Source organism: Aotus nancymaae, unplaced genomic scaffold (genome assembly GCF_030222135.1).
Source record: "Aotus nancymaae isolate 86718 unplaced genomic scaffold, 86718_ANA_hifiasm-v0.15.2.pri h1tg000029l, whole genome shotgun sequence".
NCBI lineage: Eukaryota > Metazoa > Chordata > Mammalia > Primates > Aotidae > Aotus > Aotus nancymaae.
Window position 1 is genome coordinate 29,267,211 of NW_026988442.1, and position 24,541 is coordinate 29,291,751.

General features: G+C 44.5%; 1 protein-coding gene across 5 annotated transcripts in view; it reads right to left on the minus strand.

The window, feature by feature from the left end:
- UBE2V1 (ubiquitin conjugating enzyme E2 V1) overlaps window positions 1-22,829 on the minus strand; it is a 30,748-nt gene extending 7,919 nt beyond the window's left edge. The window contains exons 1-3 of one of the 5 annotated variants that reach the window (XM_064382514.1): window positions 22,755-22,823; window positions 21,276-21,382; window positions 7,748-7,896 (exon numbers count right to left, since the gene is read on the minus strand). In XM_064382514.1, coding sequence (XP_064238584.1) covers window positions 7,748-7,896; window positions 21,276-21,336 — 210 coding nt within the window. In that variant the 5' untranslated portion in view covers window positions 21,337-21,382; window positions 22,755-22,823. Of the gene's footprint in view, window positions 1-7,559; window positions 7,897-12,269; window positions 12,288-21,247; window positions 21,383-22,754 lie in introns of those variants that run through there. The other 4 variants (XM_012467439.2, XM_012467441.2, XM_012467440.3 and 1 more) reach the window with 4 other exon arrangements.
- Between the last annotated feature and the right edge of the window lie 1,712 nt (window positions 22,830-24,541).

Genomic DNA, 24,541 nt, shown 5'->3' on the forward strand with positions numbered 1-24,541 from the left:
TCTTATGTAGTTATATACAAATTACATTTAATGTACAATGTGGGTACATGCTATGTTAGAATGCAGACCACAGCTACTGTTGGGGAGAAGAGTGGGGATATGGCAGTTAGGGATAAGTCAGGAAAAAAGACTTTACACTAGATTTTATAACAGAATTTAATATAAGATATTGGTTAAACAGCCATCAGTGGACTGAAAATGTAAAAAGGGAATCTAAGCTAACACAGAAGTAATCATGAAATGAAGCAGGATGGAAACTCTTAAGGGCGGGGAATGAAGGGGATAAGCTGGAGTTTATCAACAGGCTTGGAGGCTAAGGAGAGGTCTGCAGAGTTGAACTCAGATCTCTGAGGAGGGGGTCCTGCCTGGCTGCTGCTAGAACCTCCAAGGAGGGGAACTGGGGGGATGTAATGAGGTTGGTTTTGTGAATGTCCCCAAAAAGCTGGAGGCTGAAACCCACTGCTGATGCCAGGGTGGTACAGACAGAACAAACAGGCAAACAGGATGCAGCAAATCCCCTTTCCCTTCCCCATGCCTTTCAGGCTCTCTCTTGTGTCCCTGACTGGTGGAACCTTAAGAGGAAACCAGCTGACAAAGGAAAGATGTAGCGTGCAGTCCCAGCATCCAAAGCAGAGCAGAGAGAAGCGGGCTTGGAGCTTCCTAACCAGCACGAGCAGGCACCTCTCTGAACAGCGAGGAGACACATTTACCCTTTGTACAGAGACTCTCCTTCTTCTCAACACTCATGGTATCCTCTGAGTGAGCACAGGGCTCATCTCTAGGCAATATTACATTTTCACTTCTCCAGTTAGGTTGTAGAATATTTGGGTGGCACTCCAATTGAATGGTCAAATTAATCACACGATTCTAATAAAAAGGCAAAGGAGGCATTTGCTCCTTCACATTTGCTTGCTGTTCCTTTAGGCATCTCCCCAGTATGAGCCCCTCACCTCGGCAGCAAGAGCTGGTTCTGAGCTTCAGTGTCTTTCGCATTCCCCCAACCAGCCTTGCCCCTGCCCCACGGGTGCCAGCAGCAGCAGAGGGCACCTCTCTCCCAAGTGCTAGGTTCTGACAGCCCGAGCTTCCTGTCCTGGCCTCCCAACCCCCAGGGGTGCTCACTGCTTCTGCAGCAGTATCTCTGTTTTCCCACAGTGTGCCTTTTGTGATTTTTCAGTCCAATGTCTATTTGATCAACTTCCTATTTTAAATTATCTCTGTTGCCTAGTATTGGATATAGATCCAAAGGAAATGAAATCCGTATCTCAAAGAGAAATGTGCACTTCTGTGCTCATTGCACGATTATTCACAATAGCCAATATATGGAAACAACTTAAGTGTCCTAGAGAAAATATGGCATAAATCACACAATGTAATATTATTCAGCCATAAGTAAGAAATCCTGCCAGTTAGAGAATTGCTTGAAACTGGGAGGCAGAGGTTGCAGTGAGCTGAGATGGCACCACTGCACTCCAGCGCAGGTGACACTGCAAGACTCCATCTCAAAAATAAATAAATAAATAAAAATAAAAAATAAATCCTGCCAGTCATGACAACATAGATGAGCCTGAAGGACATTATGCTAAGTGAAATAAGCCAGACACAGAAAGACAAAAACCGTATGATCTCACTTACATGTGGAATCTCAAAGCAGAACTCACAGAAGCAGGGAACGGAACAGTGGTTGATAGGGACTGGCGTGTAAGGGGAGACACTGCTCAAAGTGCACAAACTTTCAGTTATGAGTAAGTTCTGGGAATCTAATGTAAAGAATGGTGACTACAGTTAATAATACTGGATTGTTTACTTGAAATTTGGTAAAAGAGTGGATCTTAAGTTTCCTTACCACAGATAGACACACAAGGTAGCTATGTGTGGTTACAGATGCATTGATTAATTTGGTTGTGGTAATCATTACACAATGTATATGTAGATCAAATCATCACATTGTATACCTTGGATATATACAGTTTTTATTTATCAATTATACCTCAGTAAAGCTGGGAAAAAAATTACCTGGTGTGATTTCTCTTTTCCTGACTGACACAAAGAGTTAGAGTGGCACTAAGTTAACTTCTTATTCTACATACTCTGTATTGTTGAAAAAAAAAATTTTTTTTTTTGAGACTCTGTCACCCAGGCTGGAATGCAGTGGTATGATCTCGGTCCACTGAAACCTCTGTCTCCCGGGTTCAAGCGATTCTACCTCCTTAGCCTCCCGAGTAGCTGGGACTACAGGAGTGTGCCACCACACCCGGCTAATTTTTGTATTTTTAGTAGAGACAGGGTTTCACCACATTGGCCAGGCTGGTCTTGAACTCCTGACCTCAAGTGATTCACCTGTCTTGGTCTCCCAAAGGGCTGAGATTACAGGCGTGAGTCACCACGCCTGGCCTTTTGTCACTGAAAATTTTTACAAGAATATATTCATTAATCAGTCATATAACTAAAAGCTTTAAAAAAAAGAGGTCAATATGCACTCATATAGAAAGATGTCCACCATCTATTAAGTGAAAAAAATTAAGCTGTAAAACATTATGCATAGGAAGATCCCATTTTTCTTAAAAATATATTTACATTTGCATACCCACGGCAAAAGTGGGTAGAAACACACCACACACCAACTTAACAGTTTTCATTCGATGGTTAGCACAATGAATCAGAGAAAGAATCACTTGCCTTTTACTTCATACATCCCTGTAATTATGTTCGGTTCCTCTGAAGCATGGGTACCAGTACTCAGGGTAAGTAAGCATATAAACACACATCCAGGCTCTAACCCACACATAAAACACTATTTTGGCCGGGCACAGTAGCTCATGCCTGTAATCTCAGCACTTTGGGAGGCCAAGGTGGGTAGATCACCTGAGGTCAGGAGTTCGAGACCAGTGTGGCCAACATGGTGAAACCTCATCTGTACTAAAAATACAAAAAATTAGCCGGGCGTGGTGGCACACATCTGTAATCCCAGCTACTCGGAAGGCTGAGGCAGGAGAATGGCTTGAATTTGGGAGGTGGAGGTTGCAGTGAACCCAGTTTAGGCCACTGTACTCCTGCCTGGGCAACAGAGCAAGATTCTATCTCAAAAAAAAGAAAAAGAAAAAACACTATTTTGGAGAACCCTAGAGGCACAACAATGCTTCTCAACCAGGGCAATTTTTGGCCCTCTGCTGGGAAGGGGAAGGGAGGATCAAGCATTGCCTGGACATATTCATGGTTGTTGCCATGGAGGCAGGGGGTACTGCTGGCATCTAGTGAGTAGAGGCCAGGGATGCTGCGGAACAGCCTCCAATGCACAGGCCCAGAACCCCCATGTCAAAGAAAAAAGGCAGCCCGATATGCCAAGGTTGAAAAACCCTGCTCTGTATAACTTGACTATTGTTAGTACTTCTGTGGTCAAAGCAGAAATATTCCATGTCTAATGCTGTGGACAGCCAGACATTTGCCAGAATTGCACAAGGAGTAGTTGGGTTAGAGCTTTGTTTTTAGGCTTGGAGGATTTGCTTTTCTTAAAAAAAAAAAAAAAATTGGGGGGCACTATTCAAACAGCACAAAACATTCAAAGGTACAGAAGGGTATATGGTAAAAAGTAAGTTTCCTTTCCACTCCAGCCCTAAACCAGCCAGCTCCCTTCTGAAGAAGGCAACCACTGTGAGCAGCTTCTTCTCTGTTCCTCCAAAGGTATTCTAAGCACACAGCACAAGTGTATGGATGACCTCTTCCTCTGCCCACTGCCCCCCACTCCAACTGGCAGCATACTCTGACTACTGCTTTGTAATTTGCTTTTTCACAATATCACGGAGATCATTCCATTCCAGCACACATACATCTGTCTCATTGTTCAACAGCTAAACAGGACATAATATGGTGTACTCAAAGACAATAACGTTGTTTCCAATATTCTGCTGCAGGAAATAATTTTGTACATTGCCTTTGGGCTATACATTCAAGAGAAACCGGAAAGTAAGTTCCTAGAAGAATTCCTGGATCATACAGTACAAACCTTTGAAATTTTGATGGAAAATTTTGAGTAAAATAACAAAAATATAATATGGAGATGAGTTACTCAAGTGCTCTATTTAGATGCTTAATAACTGTGGATATTCCAGTTACACAGCATATAGCTCATATGCTAATCATAAAAGATTGGTCACAGGAAGTATCTACAAGCAGAAAGTTCCTTTTATGACTTACTTTTTAACCTTGGGGAACCAGGATAATAAAAACTACAGGGGTCAAAAGATAGTAACAAGAAAAGAATGGAAAAAAAAGATAGTAACAAGTGTTGGTGAGAATGTGGAGAAACAGGAATTCTCATGTATTGCTAGCAGAAATGTAAAATGGTGCAGTCACTTTAGGAAACAGTTTGGCATTTCCTCAAAATGTTCAACACAGTTACCATATGATCCAGCAATTCCACTCCCAGGTATACACCCAGGAGAATTGAAAATATGTATGTCTGTCCAGGCGCAGTGGCTCATGTCTGTAATCCCAGTACTTGAGGAGGCCAAGGTGGGTGGATCATGAGGTCAGGAGTTCAAGACCAGCCTGGCCAAGATGGTAAAACCCCGTCTCTACTAAAAATACAAAAATTAGCTGGACGTGGTGGTGGGTGCCTGTAATCCCAGCTACTCAGGAGGCTGAGGTAGAGAATTGCTTGAACCTGGGAGGCGGCAGTTGCAGTAAGCTGAGATCACGCCACTGCATTCCAGCTTGGGCAACAACAGAGCAAGACTCCGTCACCAAACAAACAAATAAAAACCTATGTCCATCTTCAAAGGAAGACAAATTAGGTAGCCAAAAACAAAAAACTATGTCCATCCCATTCCAGCAGGTGCAGCTAAAAAAAAAAAGCAAATATGGCCGGGCATGGTGGCTCACGCCTGTAATCCCAGCACTTTGGGAGGCCGAGGCAGGTGGATCGCAAGGTCAAGAGATTGAGACCATCTTGGCCAACATGGTGAAACCCTATCTCTACTAAAAATACAAAAATTAGCTGTGCATAGTGGCATGCGCCTGTAGTCCCAGCTACTGGGGAGGCTGAGGCAGGAGAATTGCTTGAACCTGGTAGACGGAGGTTGCAGTGAGCCGAGATCGCACCACTGCACTCCAGCCTGACTCCATCACACATACACACACACAAAAAATATATATTCACATACAGACCTCTAAATAAATGTTCCTAGCAAGCATTATTTATAATAGTCAAAAGGTAGAAACAACCCAAATGTTCATCAACTAACAAATGGATAAACAAAATATGGTTTATCTGTACAATGGAATATTATTCAGCCATAAGAAGAATAAAGTATTGACAGATGCTACAATACTCTTGAACCTTGAAAAAATTATGCTGAGTAAAGGAAGCCAGTCACAAAAGGCCACATATTGTAGTATTCCATTCAAAATAAACGTTCAGAAAAGGCAAATTCATTGAGCTAGAAAGTAGATTGATGACTGTCAAAGATGGGAAGTGGGGGATGAGGGAGGGAGAACAGGGAGTGACTACCAACGAGTATTTTTTTTTTTTTTTAAGACAGAGTCTTGCTCTGTCGCCCAGGCTGGAGTGCAGTGGCACAATCTTGGCTCACTGCAACCTCTGCCTACCAGGTTCAAGCAATTCTCCTGCCTCAGCCTCCCAAGTAGCTGGGACTACAGGCGCCCGCCGCCATGCCCAGTTAATTTTGTACTTTTAGTAGAGACGGGGTTTCACCACAATGGCCAGGCTGGTCTCGAACTCCTGACTTTATGATCTACCCACCTTGGCCTCCCAAAGTGCTGGGATTCCAGGTGTGAGCCACAGTGCTCGGCCCAGGGGATTCTTTTTAAGGCGATGAAAATGTTCTGAAATTAGTGATGGTTGCCCAACTCTGAATATGATAAGACTACTGAATTGTACATTTAAAAGGGTAAATTCTATCCCAATAAAGCTGTTACTAAAAACAAATATACGGAAAACACCTGGCATACCACAGCTACTCATTACAACTTCCAAAGCCTCTTTTGGAAAGAGATAAACTAAAACTCAGGGTAGCCTAAGCTGTTTTAGGTGGATAAAATATTTTCAACAGAACTTACTGGTTCATTGTTTTGTGTGTTTTTTTGAAAGTACAATTCAGTGGTATTTAGTGTATCACAATTGGTATATTGGTTCAATTTTCAACATTTTAGAACCTGTAAATCAGTAAGTTGATTAACAAATCTATTGAATACCCCATTTGGAGTCATTTCTAGGTATTCTGGGAAGTAAGGAGGGAAGCACAGTCCTCATCCTCAAGAAACCCAAACCATTCTTAGGAAGAGAAGATATGCGGCAAAGAAGTCAGCATATAATGGACCTTCAGAGACAGCAAATAAAACGATCTCCATGGAGAAACAGGATTTCTAGACTGGGTTTTCCTCAGTATTTAACAGACAAAAAATTCTGGTTTTCATAGGAAAAAAAGGATAAAGAAGTGAGTAAAAATAGATTGAATGTATATATTTTTAAAACTCCACAAAACTATAGGGTCACAAAATGAATATAGAATAATATATAGAATAATATAGAAGCAATATTAAATGGCAAAGCCAATCATTCACCATGAGTGTTGATGACCATCTGAGGTGAACATTAGCGTCCTAACACTGAACGACACGTCACTCATCCCTGTTCCAACCGGGACCACGCCCTACATGTCTTTCTAGTCCCACAGTCCTAGTGCAGAGTCTCGCACATAATCAAAAGAATGAATGAATGTTGTCATCATACTTAAACACAAACAGACACAGGACAGGTCTTGCTACATCCAGGCAGAAGCTCTTGCTGCTTCTCTGAAGTGTGTGTCACAGTATGGAAATCAATTTCTTGACTCCTACATCAAGTTGCTACTTGATTAGTATCTTCTATAATGGTAACAAATAAAAACTCAAAATGTAAACAAAAGGGAGACACCATGGCACCGTGGTTAAGAGCACAGCTCTGAAGTCAGACAGATCTCGTTTTGGGGTTACCAGCTATGTAACTTTGGGCAAGAGACTTCACTCCTCTGAGTCTGTCTCCTCATCTGTAAAATGGAATGCAATTACACAAAAGCAGTACCTAACAATAGGGTCTTGTGAGAATTAAGTGACATTTTTTGAGGGTTTACTATGTGTCCTCAAAAAACAGTTGGCTGGCATTATGAAGACTGGAAACTCTCACAAATCAGGAAGTTCTAAAAGAGGTCAGTTTTCCCCATCCTCATTGTCTTGGTCTTCTTTGCAAAGGCCTCTGGGTCTAGCAGTGCCTGGAATAGACCAGGAGCTGACAGGCTGGCAATGGACCTTTGCTGAATGACCCAAGGAATTAGGATACAGGTGCATGGCAGACCTGGGAGACAGCAAATAAAAACCACAAGTGGGAAGGCTTTCCAGAGTTCATTTGGAGACCGGCTTGAGGAACGCTGGCTATACCTAGGACCTAGTTATTTGGTTAGCCCAGAGATTGTTCTGAATGACATCTGAGGGTCCAATGACCTCACACCTCACTGTCTACATGGTCATATAAATTCACACTATGAGTCTAAACAGGTTTTGCTTACCATTTAGAGGGGTTAAACAGCATCAGAGGATGTTCAAATATATAAACTGAAACTGGTCAAAAAAGAATAGCCACATTTCAGAAAATATACCATTGGTGAGCTTTTTTCCGTGATAAGGCTAATATTTTTTAAAAGGAGGCACAGTGAATTTAAGACATTGACATTTATAGCCGTAGCTCGACGCTTACTCTTGGAGGCCCAATTATCATCCCTGTCCATCTTGTAAGTGTCATGTCTTCGTCATCTTCTAGACCCCAGCTAACTGTGCCATCTCCTACTCCTTTCTGGCCTTCTTCGAGTTCTTCCAACAGTCGGAAATTGCGAGGGACTTTTACTCCTAAAATAAATGGAAAGAAATTCAAGATACCAGCAACTCCAGGGGAACCTGTAAGCCTAGAGCTAGCTGCTCATTATCATTCCCTGGGAATAAAGATTCTAACATGCAAAAAAATCATGGAAAGTTATCACACCTCTAACTTGCCACTTTTAAAGTTATCAGTATCAACCAGCACAACCAGAGGGAAGGAGCACATGGTTCTGTGACAGGTGAAGTGACCAGGGCTAGATAACCAAACTTAGAAACCCACTCCCACCCCTTGGACAAACCTCATGAGGGGCTTACATGTCTAAATGTCGATTAATTGGGGTCAACCAGTTTGAGATGAAAACCATCAATATCAAGTGCTAACAAAAGCACCCTGCAAGACAAGTGGCTAAGAGTATGATTATTTGCCGGCATGACTCTCAAACAGCCTTTAGGAGGAATAGTCGCCATGGATATGGCAAATAAAAATGGTACCCTCTTAATCAACTAAGAGTCAACTGAAGGTACCAAGGATAAAATTTTCTATTGTTTTTCAGTTATTTAAGCGATAGTTTATCGTTTAACTTACAAAAAAGTTGAAAGGGAGTAGCTGGTTCTCTAATTTGTTTCCAAAAATCCCAAAGCCTGGCAAGTAGCTCTTGAAAGGAATGCATGAAAACATCTCATAGGTTCAGGCCACAGTCCCAGGTTCAGGCTGAGGTTTGAGCTATTTCTAGGAATCTTCCAGAACAGAACTAACAAGGGGCCAGACAAGGGATGCAGTATGGGAGGGAAGAGAGATGAACTTTCTTCCTGTGCTTGGGGAACAAGTCATCTGTCCTAGGGTTGCTCTCCCAACCAACCCTGCCTGTCTCTCCTTCATCCCCCATTTTCCTCAGCGTATGCACTATTTTCTCTAGAAAAAACTCAGGATCCAGTCGAGTTTCAAGCTCTCTGCCTTAAATGCTGAGTTCTCAATTGGCCAGACTCTCAGAGACAAATAGGACTAACCATGTGACTGTGAAGAGAGGCTCACTGAAGGGACCCCAGATTGTGGGAGGTGTTGCCAGTATATGTATTTCCCCAAGTGTAGGACACATGCCATTAATTCCATTGGTATAAACATTTGAGCATCTATTATAAATCAGACACTTTTCTAAGCACTGAAGAACAAGTAGTGAATAAAACAAAAATGCCTGCCCTCATGCAGCTTATAATCTAGTTGGAGGCATATAGTGGACAAAAATCAATATGTAAATTATATAGTATGACAGATCCTGGTGTTCTGGAGCGGGGAGTAACAGGGGAGTGACTGTACTTTTAAATGGAGGGATCAAGAAAAAGTGCAATCAGGTGTCATAACTAAAGACCTGAAGAAGGTGAGAGGGCATGATTTATGGATAGCTGAGGGGAAAGTCTTTGAGACAGAGTGAATAGCAAGTGCAAAGGCCCTAAAACAGAAAGAAGCTTGCTTAGGGTGTCAAAGGACAGCAAGGAGGCCAATTTAGCTCAAATCAAGTGAGGAAGATGAGCAAGCAAGAGGAGATTAAGGATGCCAACTGTTACTGAGTGACATGATCTGACTTGTTTTTAATAGGATCCCTCAGACTGCTGTGTGAGGAAGAGAGTGAAGGGAGCAAGGGCAGAAGCAGCTAAGAGGCTGCTGCAATAACTCTAGCAAAAGATAATACCGCTTGGACCAGGGTGACAGCAGGAAAGGGTGAGGAACAGAGTAATTCTAGGCATTTTAGAGGTTTGAGCTGTTAAGATTTGCTATCAGGTTGCCTGTGAGGTGTAAGAGAGAAGAGTCAACTACAGCTCCCGGGTTTTTGGTCTGAGCAACTGAAGGACAGAGTTGGTAGAGGTATATTAGACAACTTTAGGTGGTATGTAATTGAACACTTCATTTTACAGTCATGTATGTTTAAGAATAACTTATTTAGGGCAAGTAATATACTAACTTCCCATTTATAATAATGGTAAAAGTTTCCTTTTAAAATAAATGTAAGCGGCCAGGCGCGGTGGCTCACGCCTGTAATCCCAGCACTTTGGGAGGCTGAGGCGGGCAAATCAGGAGGTCAGGAGATCAAGACCATCCTGGCTAACAAGGTGAAACCCCATCTCTATTAAAAATACAAAAAATTAGCCAAGCGTGGTGGCAGGTGCCTGTAGTCCCAGCTACTCGGGAGGCTGAGGCAGGAGAATTGCTTGAACCTGGGAGGCAGAGGTTGCAGTGAGCCAAGATCATGCCGCTGCACTCCAGCCTGGGCGACAGAGCAAGACTCTGTCTCAAAAAAATAAAAAACTCAAAAAAAAAAAAAAATGTAAGCAAGAGAGTCAGTTGACTGCAAGAAAAATATTAAATAGTACTACATGTGGCATTTGAAAGGAAACAGCAAAAACCTGCAAGCATACTTGAATTGCTTGTTTGGAAAATACTGGCATTTTCATCTGCAGAGTAGCCAACTGGATTATTCAATGATGCTGGATTATGTCTCCTCTAGCAAACATAAAACTGAAAGATAGTGGTGGATTATAGGCAAAAAGCCAGACAACACAATTATTATTCAAAAGAGTTCAATCTAAATATTTAATAATCCTAATTAGGCAGGGGGGTGGAAAGTCACTGTGCATTACTACTGGTTAATTTATAAGCCTGCACTAAATAAAAATGAAGATCAAAAGAGCACAGAATCATATTAGGGAGGCTGATGACTGAGGTACCTGTTCCTAGATGGTGTTATGGGCTGAACTGTATCCCCCTCAAATTTATATATTGCAGTCCTAATTCCCAGTACCTCACAATGTGACAAAACCTGCTGACACCTTGTCCGGGACTTCTAGTTTCCAGAGCTGTGAGAAATTTGTTTAAGCCCCCCACCCAGTCTATGGCATTTTGTCATGACAGCACTAGCAAACTCATACAGATGATAAGTGACATCTTAAGAAACGTATTAGAATTGGTAAGGATACAGAACCTCTGTCTTCCTGTCTCCCTGGACATGCACATAGTTTACTATGGCATGTATTCCAACTGCAATGCTCTATTCCTATATATATATATATTTTTCTTTTTCTTCTTTTGAGACAGAGTCTCACTCTATCGCCCAGGCTGGAGTGCAGTGACGCGATCTCAGGTCACCGAAACCTCCGCCTCCTGGCAGAGCCACTGCACTTGGCCAGTGATGATCTTAAAGATAAACTAGGCACCCTCACTCTCCTACTGGAAGCCCACTCTTGGCCTCCCATTGCACCCCCAAACTTGTCACCTGGCCAACAGAGCCCCATCTGCTTTGCCAGCACCATTTTGTGCCACTCTGCCTTGCTCCCCTATCCTCCTCCAGCCACCAGTCCTTCTCCAAGTTTCTGAGGAGACATTCCTACTTCCTGCCTTTGCATTTGCTAGTCCCTCACCCTGGAATTCTCTGTCCCAGAGCTGTGAATGGCTGACTAGTTCCCTTACTGTCCCTCCCCTTATCTTGCTTTATTTTTCTTCATAGCACTCACTGCCACTTGACATTGTAAACATATTCATTTCCACTTTATTGGTTGTTTACTGTCTGTCTCCTGTCTGAACTTAAGCCCCATGAGAGTAAAACTTCATCTGTTTTGTTCACTGCCAACTCTCCAATGCCTCAGTGTGCTTTGCCCTCTGGAGTAAGCACTCAAAGACTTATTGAAAGAATGAATGAGTCTCGGAGCAGTGGTTGAGAGGAGATGGTGTAAATGCCCAGATGTTGGATAGATTTGGAGATGGGTTGGATATGGGGCATAAGGGAAAGACTTATCATGACTCCAAGATTTTTGGCCAGAGTGGTATTTGTGCCATATACTGAGCTTGAGGAGTGGGTAGTTTTTGTTTTTTTGAGGAAGAGTGCAAGGGAATTCTGTCTTGGAGGTGTTTTAAATGTGAGATGCCTATTAGGCATCTAAATGGAGATGTCTAAGAGGCAGTTGATTGGGAATATAAATTGGAGAGTTGTCAGCTTACTCAGAGCCTTGGTCTGGGTAAAACTGCTTGGAGAATGGAGCAGACAGAAGACCTCAAAGGTGGACTGTGCCCTGAGGCCTGGCTGCCAAAGTCTGGAGGTCAGGGAGGTGAGGCAGAGCAGCCAGTGAGAAGAGAAGCGAAGGCTCAGGGAAGCAAGAATAAAAGAAGTGATCAGATGCTGCCCAAAGCTCCAGTAATAGGTTGGGAGCTGAGAACTGACTGTGGGATTTAGAGGGTGCTCCTCAGTGCCCTGACTGAGTTACTAAGCAACAAAAAAATTAGACAGTAGCTGGAGGGGGAGATAGGGTGAGGGTTTTTTTGTTTTATGATGGATAATACAATTTGCTGATGGAGATGATTCAGCAGCAAGCTTACTGTGTGCCAGGTATTCCATAAAGTGCTTTCCAGATCTTACCTCATGTATTGTCCCTTGCCACCTGTGGAGGCAGGCGTGCTGTGATTCCTGCTTGACTCAAGTTCAAGGTGACTTGCTCGGGCACAAAGCTAGATTGCTAGAGAGTTGTGGAGCCAGAACTTGATCTTAGGTCTATGGTCTAATCATCCTCTAAAAGATAAGGGAATTTTCTCTAAAATAGGTCTGGCGTGGTGGCACATGCCTGTAATTGGGAGGCAGAGGTTGCAGTTAGCCAGGATTGTGCCACTGCACTCCAGCCTGGGCAAAAGAGCGAGACTCCATCTCAAAAAAAAAAAAAAAAAAAAAAAAAAAAAAAAAAAATTAATGATGCGTATTAGCTAGGAATAGTATTTCAGAATGAATAACTCTTAATGTCACAAAATTCTAATTCTGGTTTATTTTTGAAAATACAAGAGGGCAACATTCACAGTACCATTAACAGGGAGTTTAATATTATAAGGATTAGCAAAGGGGCTTGGTATGAATTTTAATGGACAAGAAAAATTATATATTAAGAGGCAGAGTCTCACTCGTTCACCGAGGCTAGAGTGCAGTGGTGTGATTTTTGGCTCACTGCAGCCTCCGTCTCCTGGGTTCAAGTGTTTCTTGCACCTCAGTCACCCAAGTAGCTGGGATTACAGGTGTCTGACACCACACCCAGCTAATTTTCAGTAGAGATGGGGTTTCACCATGTTGGCCAGGGTGGTCTCGAACTCCTGGCCTCAAGTGATCCACCTGCCTCAGTCTCCCAAGGTACGGTTACAGGAATCAGCCATCGTGCCTGGCTTGACTATAATTTTTTTGTTTTTTTTTTGAGATGAAGTCTCACTCTGTTACCCAGGCTGGAGTGCAGTGGCATGATCTTGGCTCATTGCAACCTCTGCCTCCCTGATTCAAGCAATTCTCCTGCCTCGGCCTCCTGAGAAGCGAGGACTACAGATGTGTGCCACCACAACCTTGCTAATTTTTTGTATTTTTAGTAGAGACGGGTTTCAGCATGTTGGCCAGGATGGTCTTGATCTCCTGATCCACCCACCTCAGCCTCCCAAAGTGCTGGGATTACAGGCGTGAGCCACCGCGCTTGGACAACTATAATAATTCTAAAAGCTATAAAGCTTAATTAGAAGCCAGGCAGTCAGGAGAGGCATTCTCAGAGCCCACTGTCCCATTCACCTTGACTTCCACACAGGCCTGTGCTGTACTTTTTCTTTACATTTTCTTTCTTTTTTATTGACTGACTCACTCTAAGTTTCTCAAGTCAGAGCTGTGACTCATTCAATGCCGCCTCCCCAGAATCTGGTATATTGTCTGACATATAATGGTACTCAATATCAATAAATGTTTTCTGGTTGAAGAAATGGCAGTATCAGGCCAGTCGCGGTGGCTCACGCCTGTAATCCCAGCACTTTGGGAGGCTGAGGCAGGCAGATTATAGGGTCAGGAGATCGAGACCAGCCTGGCCAACATGATGAAGCCCCATCTCTACTAAAAATACAAAAATTAGCCAGGCGTGGTGGCAGGTGCCTGTAATCCCAGCTACTCAGAAGGCTGAGGCAGGAGAATCACCTGAATCCAGGAGGTGGAGGTTGCAGTGAGCCACCACTGCACTCCAGCATGGCAAGAGAGCGAGACTCCATCTCAAAAAGAAAAAAAAAAAAAAAAGAAATGGCAGTATCTCCTTCCTTTCCTATTAGATACTGATACCATATAACTGGCATACCTAAGGTGTTTTTATTTTGAGATAAGTAAAATTTGATAACTATTTTTATTTATTTTTTGAGATAGAGTCTTGCTCTGTCACCCAGACTGGAGTGCAGTGGTGCAATCTTGGCTCACTGCAACCTCCACCTCCCAGGTTCAAGCAATTCTCCTGCCTCAGCCTCCTGAGTAGCTGGGAGTACAGGTGCATGCCACCATGCCCAGCTGATTTTTGTATTTTTAGTAGAGATGGGGTTTCTCCATGTTGGTCAGGCTGGTCTCAAATGCCTGACCTCAAGTGATCCACCTGCCTCGGCATCCTAAAGTGCTGGGATTACAGGTATGAGCCACTGCTCCCAGCCTAGTTTTATTTGTAATGAATGCGAATTTTAGGGAAACGTACACCTTTTTTTTTCTTAATGAGGGAAAACTGGCTTCCCACCCAAACCACGCAAGTGAAAGAATTCATGAACTTTGTTTCATAAAATGTGCATGAAAGCAAGTTACTAACACTTCAAACCATTCAAAAACTGCATATAAAGTTAATATATCAATATTTTCTACAAAACAAAAGACCATTTAATTCCAAATAGCCTAACCACACTCTAGTTATAGAACTTCAGGGTCTACTCCAGGGACAGAAGTGCAAATATTGTTGGAATTCAGAGATCCTGCAGACATATGGATGTATCAGTGACAAGTGAGAAGCTCATCCTATCCTAAATAGAGTTTAAGTTCAAAATCATGATACATTAAACAAAACATTTTAGTGAATATATTAAAAAATTAAACCCACATATGCCAAAGAACAGAAGTATAGGAGATGAGAAAACCCAAGAATACTCAAACATATGTTTTGATTCTCTGGCACTTTAATCAATTGAACCAACATAAATTTTAAGATTCCCAATATTTCTTTGTGAATCTGACACCAAAAAAGCAGCTGGAGAAACAGCATTAAGTATACGGAGGACATAAAAATGGACTCTTGTAGGCCAGGCTCGGTGGCTCATACCTGTAATCTCAGCACTTTGGGAAGCCGAGGTGGCAGATCACCTGAGGTCAGGAGTTTGAGACCAGCCTGGCCAACATGGTGAAACCCCATCTCTACTAAAAATACAAAAACTATTTGGTTGTGGTGGTGCACTTCTGTAATCCCAGCTACTCGGGAGGCTGAGACACAAGAATCACTTGAACCTGGGAGGTGGAGGTTTCAGTGAGCTGAGATCATGCCACTGTACTTCAGCCTGGGCAACAGAGACTCGGGGGAGTGGGGGGAAGACTCTTATACTCTTGCAAAACCAAGAGACCTACAGGCTCTATAATAGCTAGGAAACTCTATAGCTAATGATAAGTATAATCAAATAGACTATTAAAAAGTAAACCATGAAAATGTTAAGAAAACTTCACCAAGGTGCTAAAATATCATAGTAATCCAAGACTTTTTGAAGAAAATCTTTGTTCCTATTACTGCAGAATTATTCTTTCCAGAAGGCTTTTTCCTGGATCCGTGTCAGTATCAAAAGTCAGCCGGTTATTCTCTTAGCTAAATATAAACTGAAAAGTCAGCAGTTGCAGGATACTACAAACAAAATACGGCAACCAGGTTGAAAAAGCATGAATATTTGATAGAGCTTTATACCATCTCACAGTAAAACATTTAATGCAGTAATCTGAAACACAGCAACATATTAAAATGTCTGGCACAAAAAGGATTCTGAAGTCCTTTAAAACATCTTCTGGGAAAATCATGACCACCAAGCAGCAGCTACCACAACATGTCAATCTTGGAAAACCCTGGCCTAGGTCTTGAATTAAAATGGTAGAATCTCAGAGGTTTCTCCTAAAAAGAAAGCTGCTAGTTAAAACTGGTTTGGTTGCCGAGTCAGGGAAGACAGGGAACTGAGCTAGAAATCTGATGCTGCTCCCACTTCAGAAAATGAGGAGGTTTGGAAGGTGATACACTGGGATTCACCATCCCTGAAAACTGGATATAAAGTCAAAAGGAGGTAACTTTTATTTCTGAGCAACCGGCCAAGTGTAGTCTGGCTGTCTAGTTAGCTGCCCAGGAGATCTTTTTCTCTCCTTCTCTAGAGCAATGGTTCTCCAAGTTAGTCCCCAGACTGCAGCCTGGACCTCATTTGGGAACTCACTAGAAATGTACATTCTCGGGCCTCATCCCAGAATTCCTGAATCTCAAACTCCAAGGGTGGGCCTAAGAATCTGACAAGCCCTCCAGGTGACTCTGAAGTACACTAGTTTGAGACCCATTGCTCTAGGGGAATTGTAGGGGAAGAATTAGTAGCAACCTGTCATTCTTTCTTTCTTTTTTATTTTTGAGATGGAGTTTCACTCTTGTTGCCCAGGCTGGAGTGCAATGGTACAATCTTGGCTCACTGCAACCACCTCCCAGGTTCAAGCGATTCTCCTGCCTTAGCCTCCTGAGTAGCTGGGATTACAGGCACCTAACACCATGCCTGGCTAATTTTTGTATTTTTAGTAGAGATGGGGATTTCACCATGTTGGCCAGGCTGGTCTCGAACTCCTGACCTCAAGTGATCCACCCGCCTTGGCCTCCCAAAGTGCTGGGATTACAGGCATGAGCCACCATGCCTGGCCTACAACCTGTCATTCTTTACAGCCCAACAACGTGACAACAGCTGGTGACAGAATGCAAGACCCTCTGTTCTTCTGCTGTTAGGGTCAGTGACCAAGGCCAAGCATCAGATTTTCTTTGACAAGAGGGAAAACAAAGAATAAGATGTGGGAAATGAGTCAGGACAACTGGGGAAGGGGAGGATAGTTAATTCTATGATCAAGTACCTCTATGAATACCACCTAATAAGGGTAAGAGTTTTAGTTTTTTGAAAGGGTGAATAGCCACTTTTGCCCCTGCCCTATTAGATACATTGTTTCTCCACAAATGTCAAATGTATCCATCTGGATACATCAAAGAGATCCTGAATTAACTCACTGCAACATTGACAAATATTTATTGAGTACCTACTATTTCATCCAGAACTGTGCTGGTGTTAGGGACACAGCAGAGGATGAGACACAATCTTGCCCCAGTGAAAAGGCATAGAAAATATGCAACACAACAAATAATAACACCTTAGGTAAGGTTAAGTGCTTTAGAGAAAGAGAATAAAACAAGAAGCTGTGAAAATGACTAAAAAAACTCTATTGAATGGAGTGCTCAGGGATGGCCTTTCTGGGTAGCTGTGACCTGAATTACAGCAGTCAGGCCCATGAAGATCTGGGGACACAGCAATATCAGAGGTGTGTGTGATACCACATGAAGTCAGGGCGGCAGGGCCTTGTGGGCCACGGAAAAAGGATGGATTATTCCATAATAAGAGCAGTGGGAAGGGCTTTCTGAAGGGGAGTGCTGGTTTCTGTTTTATGTCTGTGAAAGATCATTCTGTCTCCTGTATAGAAAATGGAAAGGGCAAGACTGAAAGCAAGAGGCTTTTTCCATCTTCCAGGCAACAGAAAGATGGTTCTGGTAAGACTAGGATGACAACAGTGGAGACAGAAAGGAGGATTTGGCATTTATTCTGAGGTTGCACCTACTGGACTTGTGATAGGGTGGATGTGAAGATGAGGAAAGACTACTACTTGAGAGGCCATTGCTATCCACCCATGAATAAACTAATCAGCCGAGGCAGGAGTAATAACAGACATCCCAATGGCTGAAGATGCTTGAGATGCCTACCTCAGAGAATAGGCAATGAGGGCTGGAAGAACGATCATAAGGCCATCCTGAAGCATCACTGTCCCAATTTGGCATTCCGGCTTTGCACCTCAGGCTAGTCACTTCTCTCCCGGCCTGTTCCTCACCTTCACAATAGATACCTGCCTCAATGGGTTGCTGTGACAAGTGAGATCATGTAGTTAATACAGTGTCTACCACTTACTAAACCCTAGGAGTGCAACTTGAAAAGAAGTCTGATGGCTTGCATGTAAATAAGGATGAGGAACTACTTTATACATGATGTGATGGGGATCCAAGTCCAAGAGGTGTGAGTTATTCAGTATAAAATATAAGCAAATGCTTCCTTAAAAACAGACCTCACTTTCCTTGGATAGCATATAACCCAGAGGAGGACAAACAGTGGCCAGAGATGCTATAAAAGGGTTCCTGACACTTCTTATTAAAGCCCTTTCTCTCTCCAAGATTAAACACTCCAAGACCTAGGAAGAACATATCCCTAAATCCACGCTTTTTCTATTTCCTTCCTAAGGTACTGGGGCAGGCTGGGGAGGGAACCAGAGTGAAAAATGCCTGGGCTTGAGGGCCAGGTGCGGTGGCTCACGCCCGTAATCCCAGCACTTTGGGAGGCTGAGGTGAGAGGATCACCTGAGGTCCTGAGTTTGAGACCAGCCTGACCAACATGGAGAAACCCCATCTCTACTAAAAATATAAAATTAGCTGGGCATGGTGGTGCATGCTTGTAATCCCAGCTACTGAGGAGGCTGAGGCAGGAGAATAGCTTGAACCTGGGAGGCAGAGGTTGGGGTGGGCTGAGATTGAGCCATTGCACTCCACCCCAGGCAACAAGAGTGAAACTCCATCACACACACACACACACACACACACACACACAAGCCTGGCTCTAGTCGGAGCATCACCAGTCTTTCCTGGCTTTTGGCTCTTCCCTCAGTAATCCTGTGGGGCAGATACTGACCCGCTGGCTGGTGACTGGGCTGTGGAGAGTTAAATGAGACAACATCACAGGTAAGTTGAAGTCTGTGGGGCACACTAAAGCACCATCCACAATATAAAAGTAACAGTATTCAAATATTTACTTCGTCAAATGTGCTGCTCTAAACTTCACTGTGGCCCTTCAAAATTAAGCAGAGGATTCCTGATTTCATATTTTGTGTTCAACTTTTATCAAATTACTACAGAGCTACAATTTGGGGGGAGGTGGGCAGAGGATTCCTGACTTCATATTTTGTATTCAACTTTTATCAAATTACTACAGAGCTACAATTTGGGGGGAGGTGGGAGGGACAGAAATATGAACAGAAAAGAGAATATGGTGAGGGAAATAGAGTGGTTTTAAGTGAATGTGGAGGGGGAAATTATGACCATCAAAATTAACCTTGGTAATCCCTTAAGAAAATAATAGCTTGCACTACTCCAACAAAGCCAGTTTCCCCTCCATCACTGGGGCAGGCTGCTATTTCTTTGGCTGAGCACAATGTGAAGCTGTTCTCTTGAGAGTAGAGCCCATGTTGTACAAAAGGCACTTAATTCCAACTGGCATAAGGTGCTCACACAGTGAGACACACGGGAACTGAGACCAACTAAAGGACTACGAGTTTTCATTCATTTCCAGCTCTCTCTGGAGAAGACACCCGAATAGAAGGGAAGACTAATCTCCACTGCCCACGTGGTTAATTTTTTATAAGCTGAATGTGCATATGAGGTCACTTCAGTGTACGCAAATTTAAAATCAAGCCCCACCAGGGCTTACCCCTCTGGCACTTACTTTCTGATTAAATGTCGGGCAAGCCCATGGGCTGCTGAGTGAGAGGAAGGGCCTGGCAACCAAGGGCCACTATTTGATGTGCTGCAATCCTGGCCAAGGCAGGAGGAAGTCACCTGTCACAACATGGGCATTCTGAGGATCTGTGGTAGGCTTTTCACAGTTCCACCCTCTAAGACATATGTAGATATCACACATTGCAGAACCAAAGGAAGTGGGAAGGTGGTGTAGCCAAAAGCTGAAAGCAGTGACCATAAAAAACTAAGTTCAGCCCTTACAGGAACTCAAAGGCTTCACAGCTGTTTCCTGGCAACCAGAGGCACAGGTTAATCAAGAGCCTCACTCTAAACCTGACTAAGGAAGGCCTCAGGGCCCCTGACCACACCTGGAAGACTTCAGAAAGCCAAGAGGCCTGTAACTCATTTTAGTTTAACCCAAGTAAGGTCTGCTTCACTCAGCACCTGGCACTCTTTTCACTGCCTAGAGGAAGGTCAGACCTTGTCATACCCCTCTTTTTAAGACTCTTATTCATTCATTCAACAAATATTTACTGAGTGCTTACTTCATACCAGACACTTGTTTGATGGCTTCCCCTCACACCAAGTAAAATCCAAAGCCAAGTCTCTCCAACTCATCTCCTTAACAAGCCTTGCTTGAACACTAAGGCCTTTTATTGTTTTTTCAACATGCCAAGCTCAGTCCCACCAAAGGGCCTTTGCACTCACAGTCCGCCCTCTCTCCTGCCTATGACACTGTAGGGCTGGCCCTTTCCATTATTTGCCTCAGTTGAAATGCCACTTTCTCAGAGAAGCCTTCCCTGGCCACTTCTCCAGACACTGTTTATCGTCTCACACAATTTCCTCCATAGCACTTACTGCTATCTGAAATAGTCTTATTATTTACTTCTTAACAGCCTTCTCCCTGACTTGAATGGAATCTCCTGAAGGACAGACTATGTCCATTTTGTTTGCTATCCACGATGGGACATAATAGGCCCTCAGTAAATATCTGTTGAATAAATGGACAAAAGAATTTTGGGAAGTCCATTTTAGGGCACCTCAAAGCCTGTTCTACATTATCTGAACCATCCCAAGTGCTCTTGTATTCCACTAGACAGCAGCTGACATTTTATCTGATCACCATAGCCATTTATGAAGCACTCACTCTTCAACTGTCAGGGTCTCAAGAAGTTAGAATTGGGCAGCTATTAACCCAGATTGTAGGTAGCCAACCGAGTGACTGCAAACAGGGCTGAGCTGCAACAGCACCTTATTGCTAGTTACCACCAGCACACCGGGCCTCTCGGTTCATTACCACCAGGCAGGATCATTATTCTGGTGAGAAGTTTCCCCAGCAGTCTGGCCTGACTCAGAATCTCTCTTCTGGGAGTGCCTGGGGCAGTGTCATGGTAAATGAATTGACTCAGCACTGTTCCAGCTGAAACCAAAATCGAGTTAAAAGATTCATGGTCTCCCCTGTGCTGCAAGAAGACCCCACTGTTTTAAATGCAAAAGGCAGCTTGTCGTGGGTCACTTCAGTCAGATCCCCTACATTCAATTTCTTTTATTCTCACCCCAACCAACCGACAAGTAAGGCTCCTTGAGACCACAGAGGAGCAACATTTGTAAAGAATTCCCCTCACCCTATTTCCCTTGGATCACCAATTCCTTCCCAACACTGCGGGAAGCTGCTGCTGTGGCCTTAAAATACCCCAATGATTGCTGTACGCAGGCTCTCCATACACTGTTTATCGTCTCACGCAATTTCCTCCGTAGCACTTACTGCTATCTGAAATTGTCTTATTATTTACTTCTTAACAGCCTTCTCCCTGTCTTGAATGGAAGCTCCTGAAGGACAGAGACTGTGTCCATTTTGTTTGCTATCCACGATGGGACATAATAGGCCCTCTGTAAATATCTGTTGAATAAACAGACAAAAGAATTTTGGGAAGTCCATTTTCGGGCACCTCAAAGCCTGTTCTATGTTATCTAAACCACCCCAAGTGCTCTTGTATTCCACTAGACAGCAGTGTCCAGCTGCAGGCTGGTGTCCCTGCAGGCCCATAGTGGGGAACACTGTGGCCCTGTTTGCTTCCTCCATCAGAGGTAACCCATCTTCATCCCATCTGAGAGAACCTCCTTGGCCAACTTCACTGCCAGGCACCTGAGGGTGCAGCGTCACCCAAGAGTTCCCATTTTATTTGTTCATTTCCCTACTCCCATCAGCCACATATCTGTCCCAATTATCAAAGGAGTGGCTGAGAGTGAGCGTCTCCACAGAAAAGACACTTCTAGGGTATGCTTCCCTCATTCAATTCAAGAAGAGGAGACTTTTCTCCTTTACAAGAAACATCTCTGGAACCCGACCTTTTTCCACTCACTAATTTCAGGGGCTTCCCTCAGTTGAATTCCCACTCCCAAAGAGATACCCTCGGGGTTCTCAATTCACCAGTTCTTCCTCATCCAATATCAGAGTCTTCCACCAAGTGCCCCACTTGGACCTTGCCCCCTGAAACCTCACTTGGAGCAATCCATCTGTCTCCTCGAACAGGGAGGGGACTGGTAATGATGGGGTCATTTCACTATCACTCCAATCAGGTCCCTTTGGCATCTGAATCCTTTTCTCCCTTCTCACTTTATCCTGCGGAGATTCCCTTAGTTCTCCCCAAATGCAGCCGCTCCAAGGCTCCTCCTTTCTAGTCAACAGAGGTATTTCCTCAGCTAACCCCATCTCTTAAAACTAACACCGGAGCCGTCCCCTCAACCAATAGGGGATCCTCTCAAGTCACCCCCTCAGGATCCCGTTTCCTCCTCCCATCCAGCCTGAGGGGCTTCTCTGATGTCCCCTCCAGACAGACATCCCAAGGCCCCGCTCAGCCGCACCCCTGGCACCCAGTATGGGACTTCCATCCGCTGTGGGGCGCCTCCCCCTCTAGGGGACCCCTCTATCGCCTCTAAAGAATCGCCAGCCCCGGTATCCTCAGGAGTGCCTCGGAGATCGCTCCTCACCCACTCCGGCTCTCCCCGGCAGCGCAGCGGGGCCCTCACGCCTCCCGGGGGAGCCTCAGGGCCTCGCCGCACCGCCCACAGGTCCCTCAGGCCCCCGCCCGTGCTTCCGGCCACCGCCTGCTCCTCCTCCCCCAGTCAGGCCGCGCCGGTGGCTGCCGCGGAGCCCAGCAGACAGAGGCGGCGCGGGGACCCTGGCCCCGCTGCAAGAGCCTTTGAGAGTCCCCAGCCTCCGGCCCAAGCCCGTGCCCCCTTGGCCGGCCGAGCCCGGCGCCCCCGCTCACCCGAGCCCGTGGTGGCTGCCATCTTGCGTCGCTGTCGCTTGAAGGCCGGCCCCTTCTTCACCCCCTTCCCGTCCCCTGGTGCTGATGCGCAGGCGCGCGGGCACGCACAGACGCCGCCGCTGACGCCGGCTCCCGGGACCTGCGCGACCCGTGGCCGGGGAGGCTCTTTTCCTTCCCTTTTAGAGAAAGGAAATATCTGCGTGCTCGAGGGCTCAGCAACCTGCAAGCCCCCCCAGATCGGCTGCGAGGGAGGTATTGACGTTCTTAGTGAGAAGGGCAGGGGTGACGAGGCTTGGGAAGGCGCGATTGTGAAAGAAAAAGAAAAGATAGCTTCAAAACAAAAGCGCTGAATTCGCTTGGGTTTTTTCCTATTTAGTTCCTATCTAGATCCTCACCACATCGCCACAAGTTCAGGATTAATGTGAAAAATAAAGCCGAGAAAGATTAAGCGATTTATCTAAACCCAGCTGTTAAGTGGCAGAGACAGACCGAATTTGAACCTCCAGGTTCGGATTTGAATTTGAATCACCACCCTCCTGGTCAGATGATATTGCTTCTAAGATTCATGCTCCCTGGCCAGAGGAGGCTTGGAGTGGTGCAGCTAAATGATTTAAGGGCATTAAGATGGCAGGGAAAGCATTTGCTAACCATCTACACAATCCATTCATTCAGCCAACCAAACACAAATATTAAACACTTACTATGTACCAGACACTGTGCTAGGCGCTGGGGATGGACAGACATCTCTGAAGAACCAAATCTCTGCTTTCAGGGGCTTACATTCTAGTCATAGACAGATAGCAAGTAAACAAACAGGAAAGCATAAGTCTGATAAAGAATAAACCAAGAAAAGAGCAGCAGAAGATGGTCAGGAAAGGCCTCCTAAGGTGGTCATATTTCAACAGAGACCCTAACAATGAGGAGGTAGAGGGAACAGCTTGTGCAAAGGCACTCAGGAAATGTATTTGCAAATAAGTGATAAACCCAAGAAGTTACTCCTCCTTTATTATAAATTGTCTGAGAAGCCCTTATATGGATATAGACACTGAGGCTGAGAGAAGTGAAGGGACAGGCTTAAGGTCACAGAGCAAAATACTGGCAGAAGGACCAGGACTCTCACTATAGAGGGACAAGGAAGCTGGAAGTCCTCACCCAGCTCATCCAATTCATCACCTTTTTCTGACAACAATGCCTACTCTGCATCTCTCCACTCCATTCACTTCTCCACTCAGGGCAAGCTGGAAGAACCCAGCAGCCTCCATTCTCTGCCCCCCTGGTCCATTCTCCATATGGCAGTCAACATCTGCTCAAAACACCCTCCAGCTAAAACCTTCAATGGCTCCCCATTCCCTCGGATAAACTACAAACTCTGCAAGTTGAGTGACCATAGAATTATCACCTAGGCCGGGCGCGGTGGCTCACGCCTATAATCCCAGCACTTTGGGAGGCCAAGGCGGTTGGATCACGAGGTCAAGAGATCGAGACCATCCTGGTCAACAAGGTGAAACCCCGTCTCTACTAAAAATACAAAAAATTAGCTGGGCGTGGTGGCGCGTGCCTGTAATCCCAGCTACTCAGGAGGCTGAGGCAGGAGAATTGCCTGAACCCAGGAGGTGGAGGTTGCGGTGAGCCAAGATCGCGCCATTGCACTCCAGCCTGGGTAACAAGAGCGAAACTCCGTCTCAAAAAAAAAAAAAAAAAAAAAAAAAAAAAAAAGAATTATCACCTAATGAGGTGACTCATCAGATTAAAAGGGGACCTATTATAATCTCATGGACAAGTGGAAA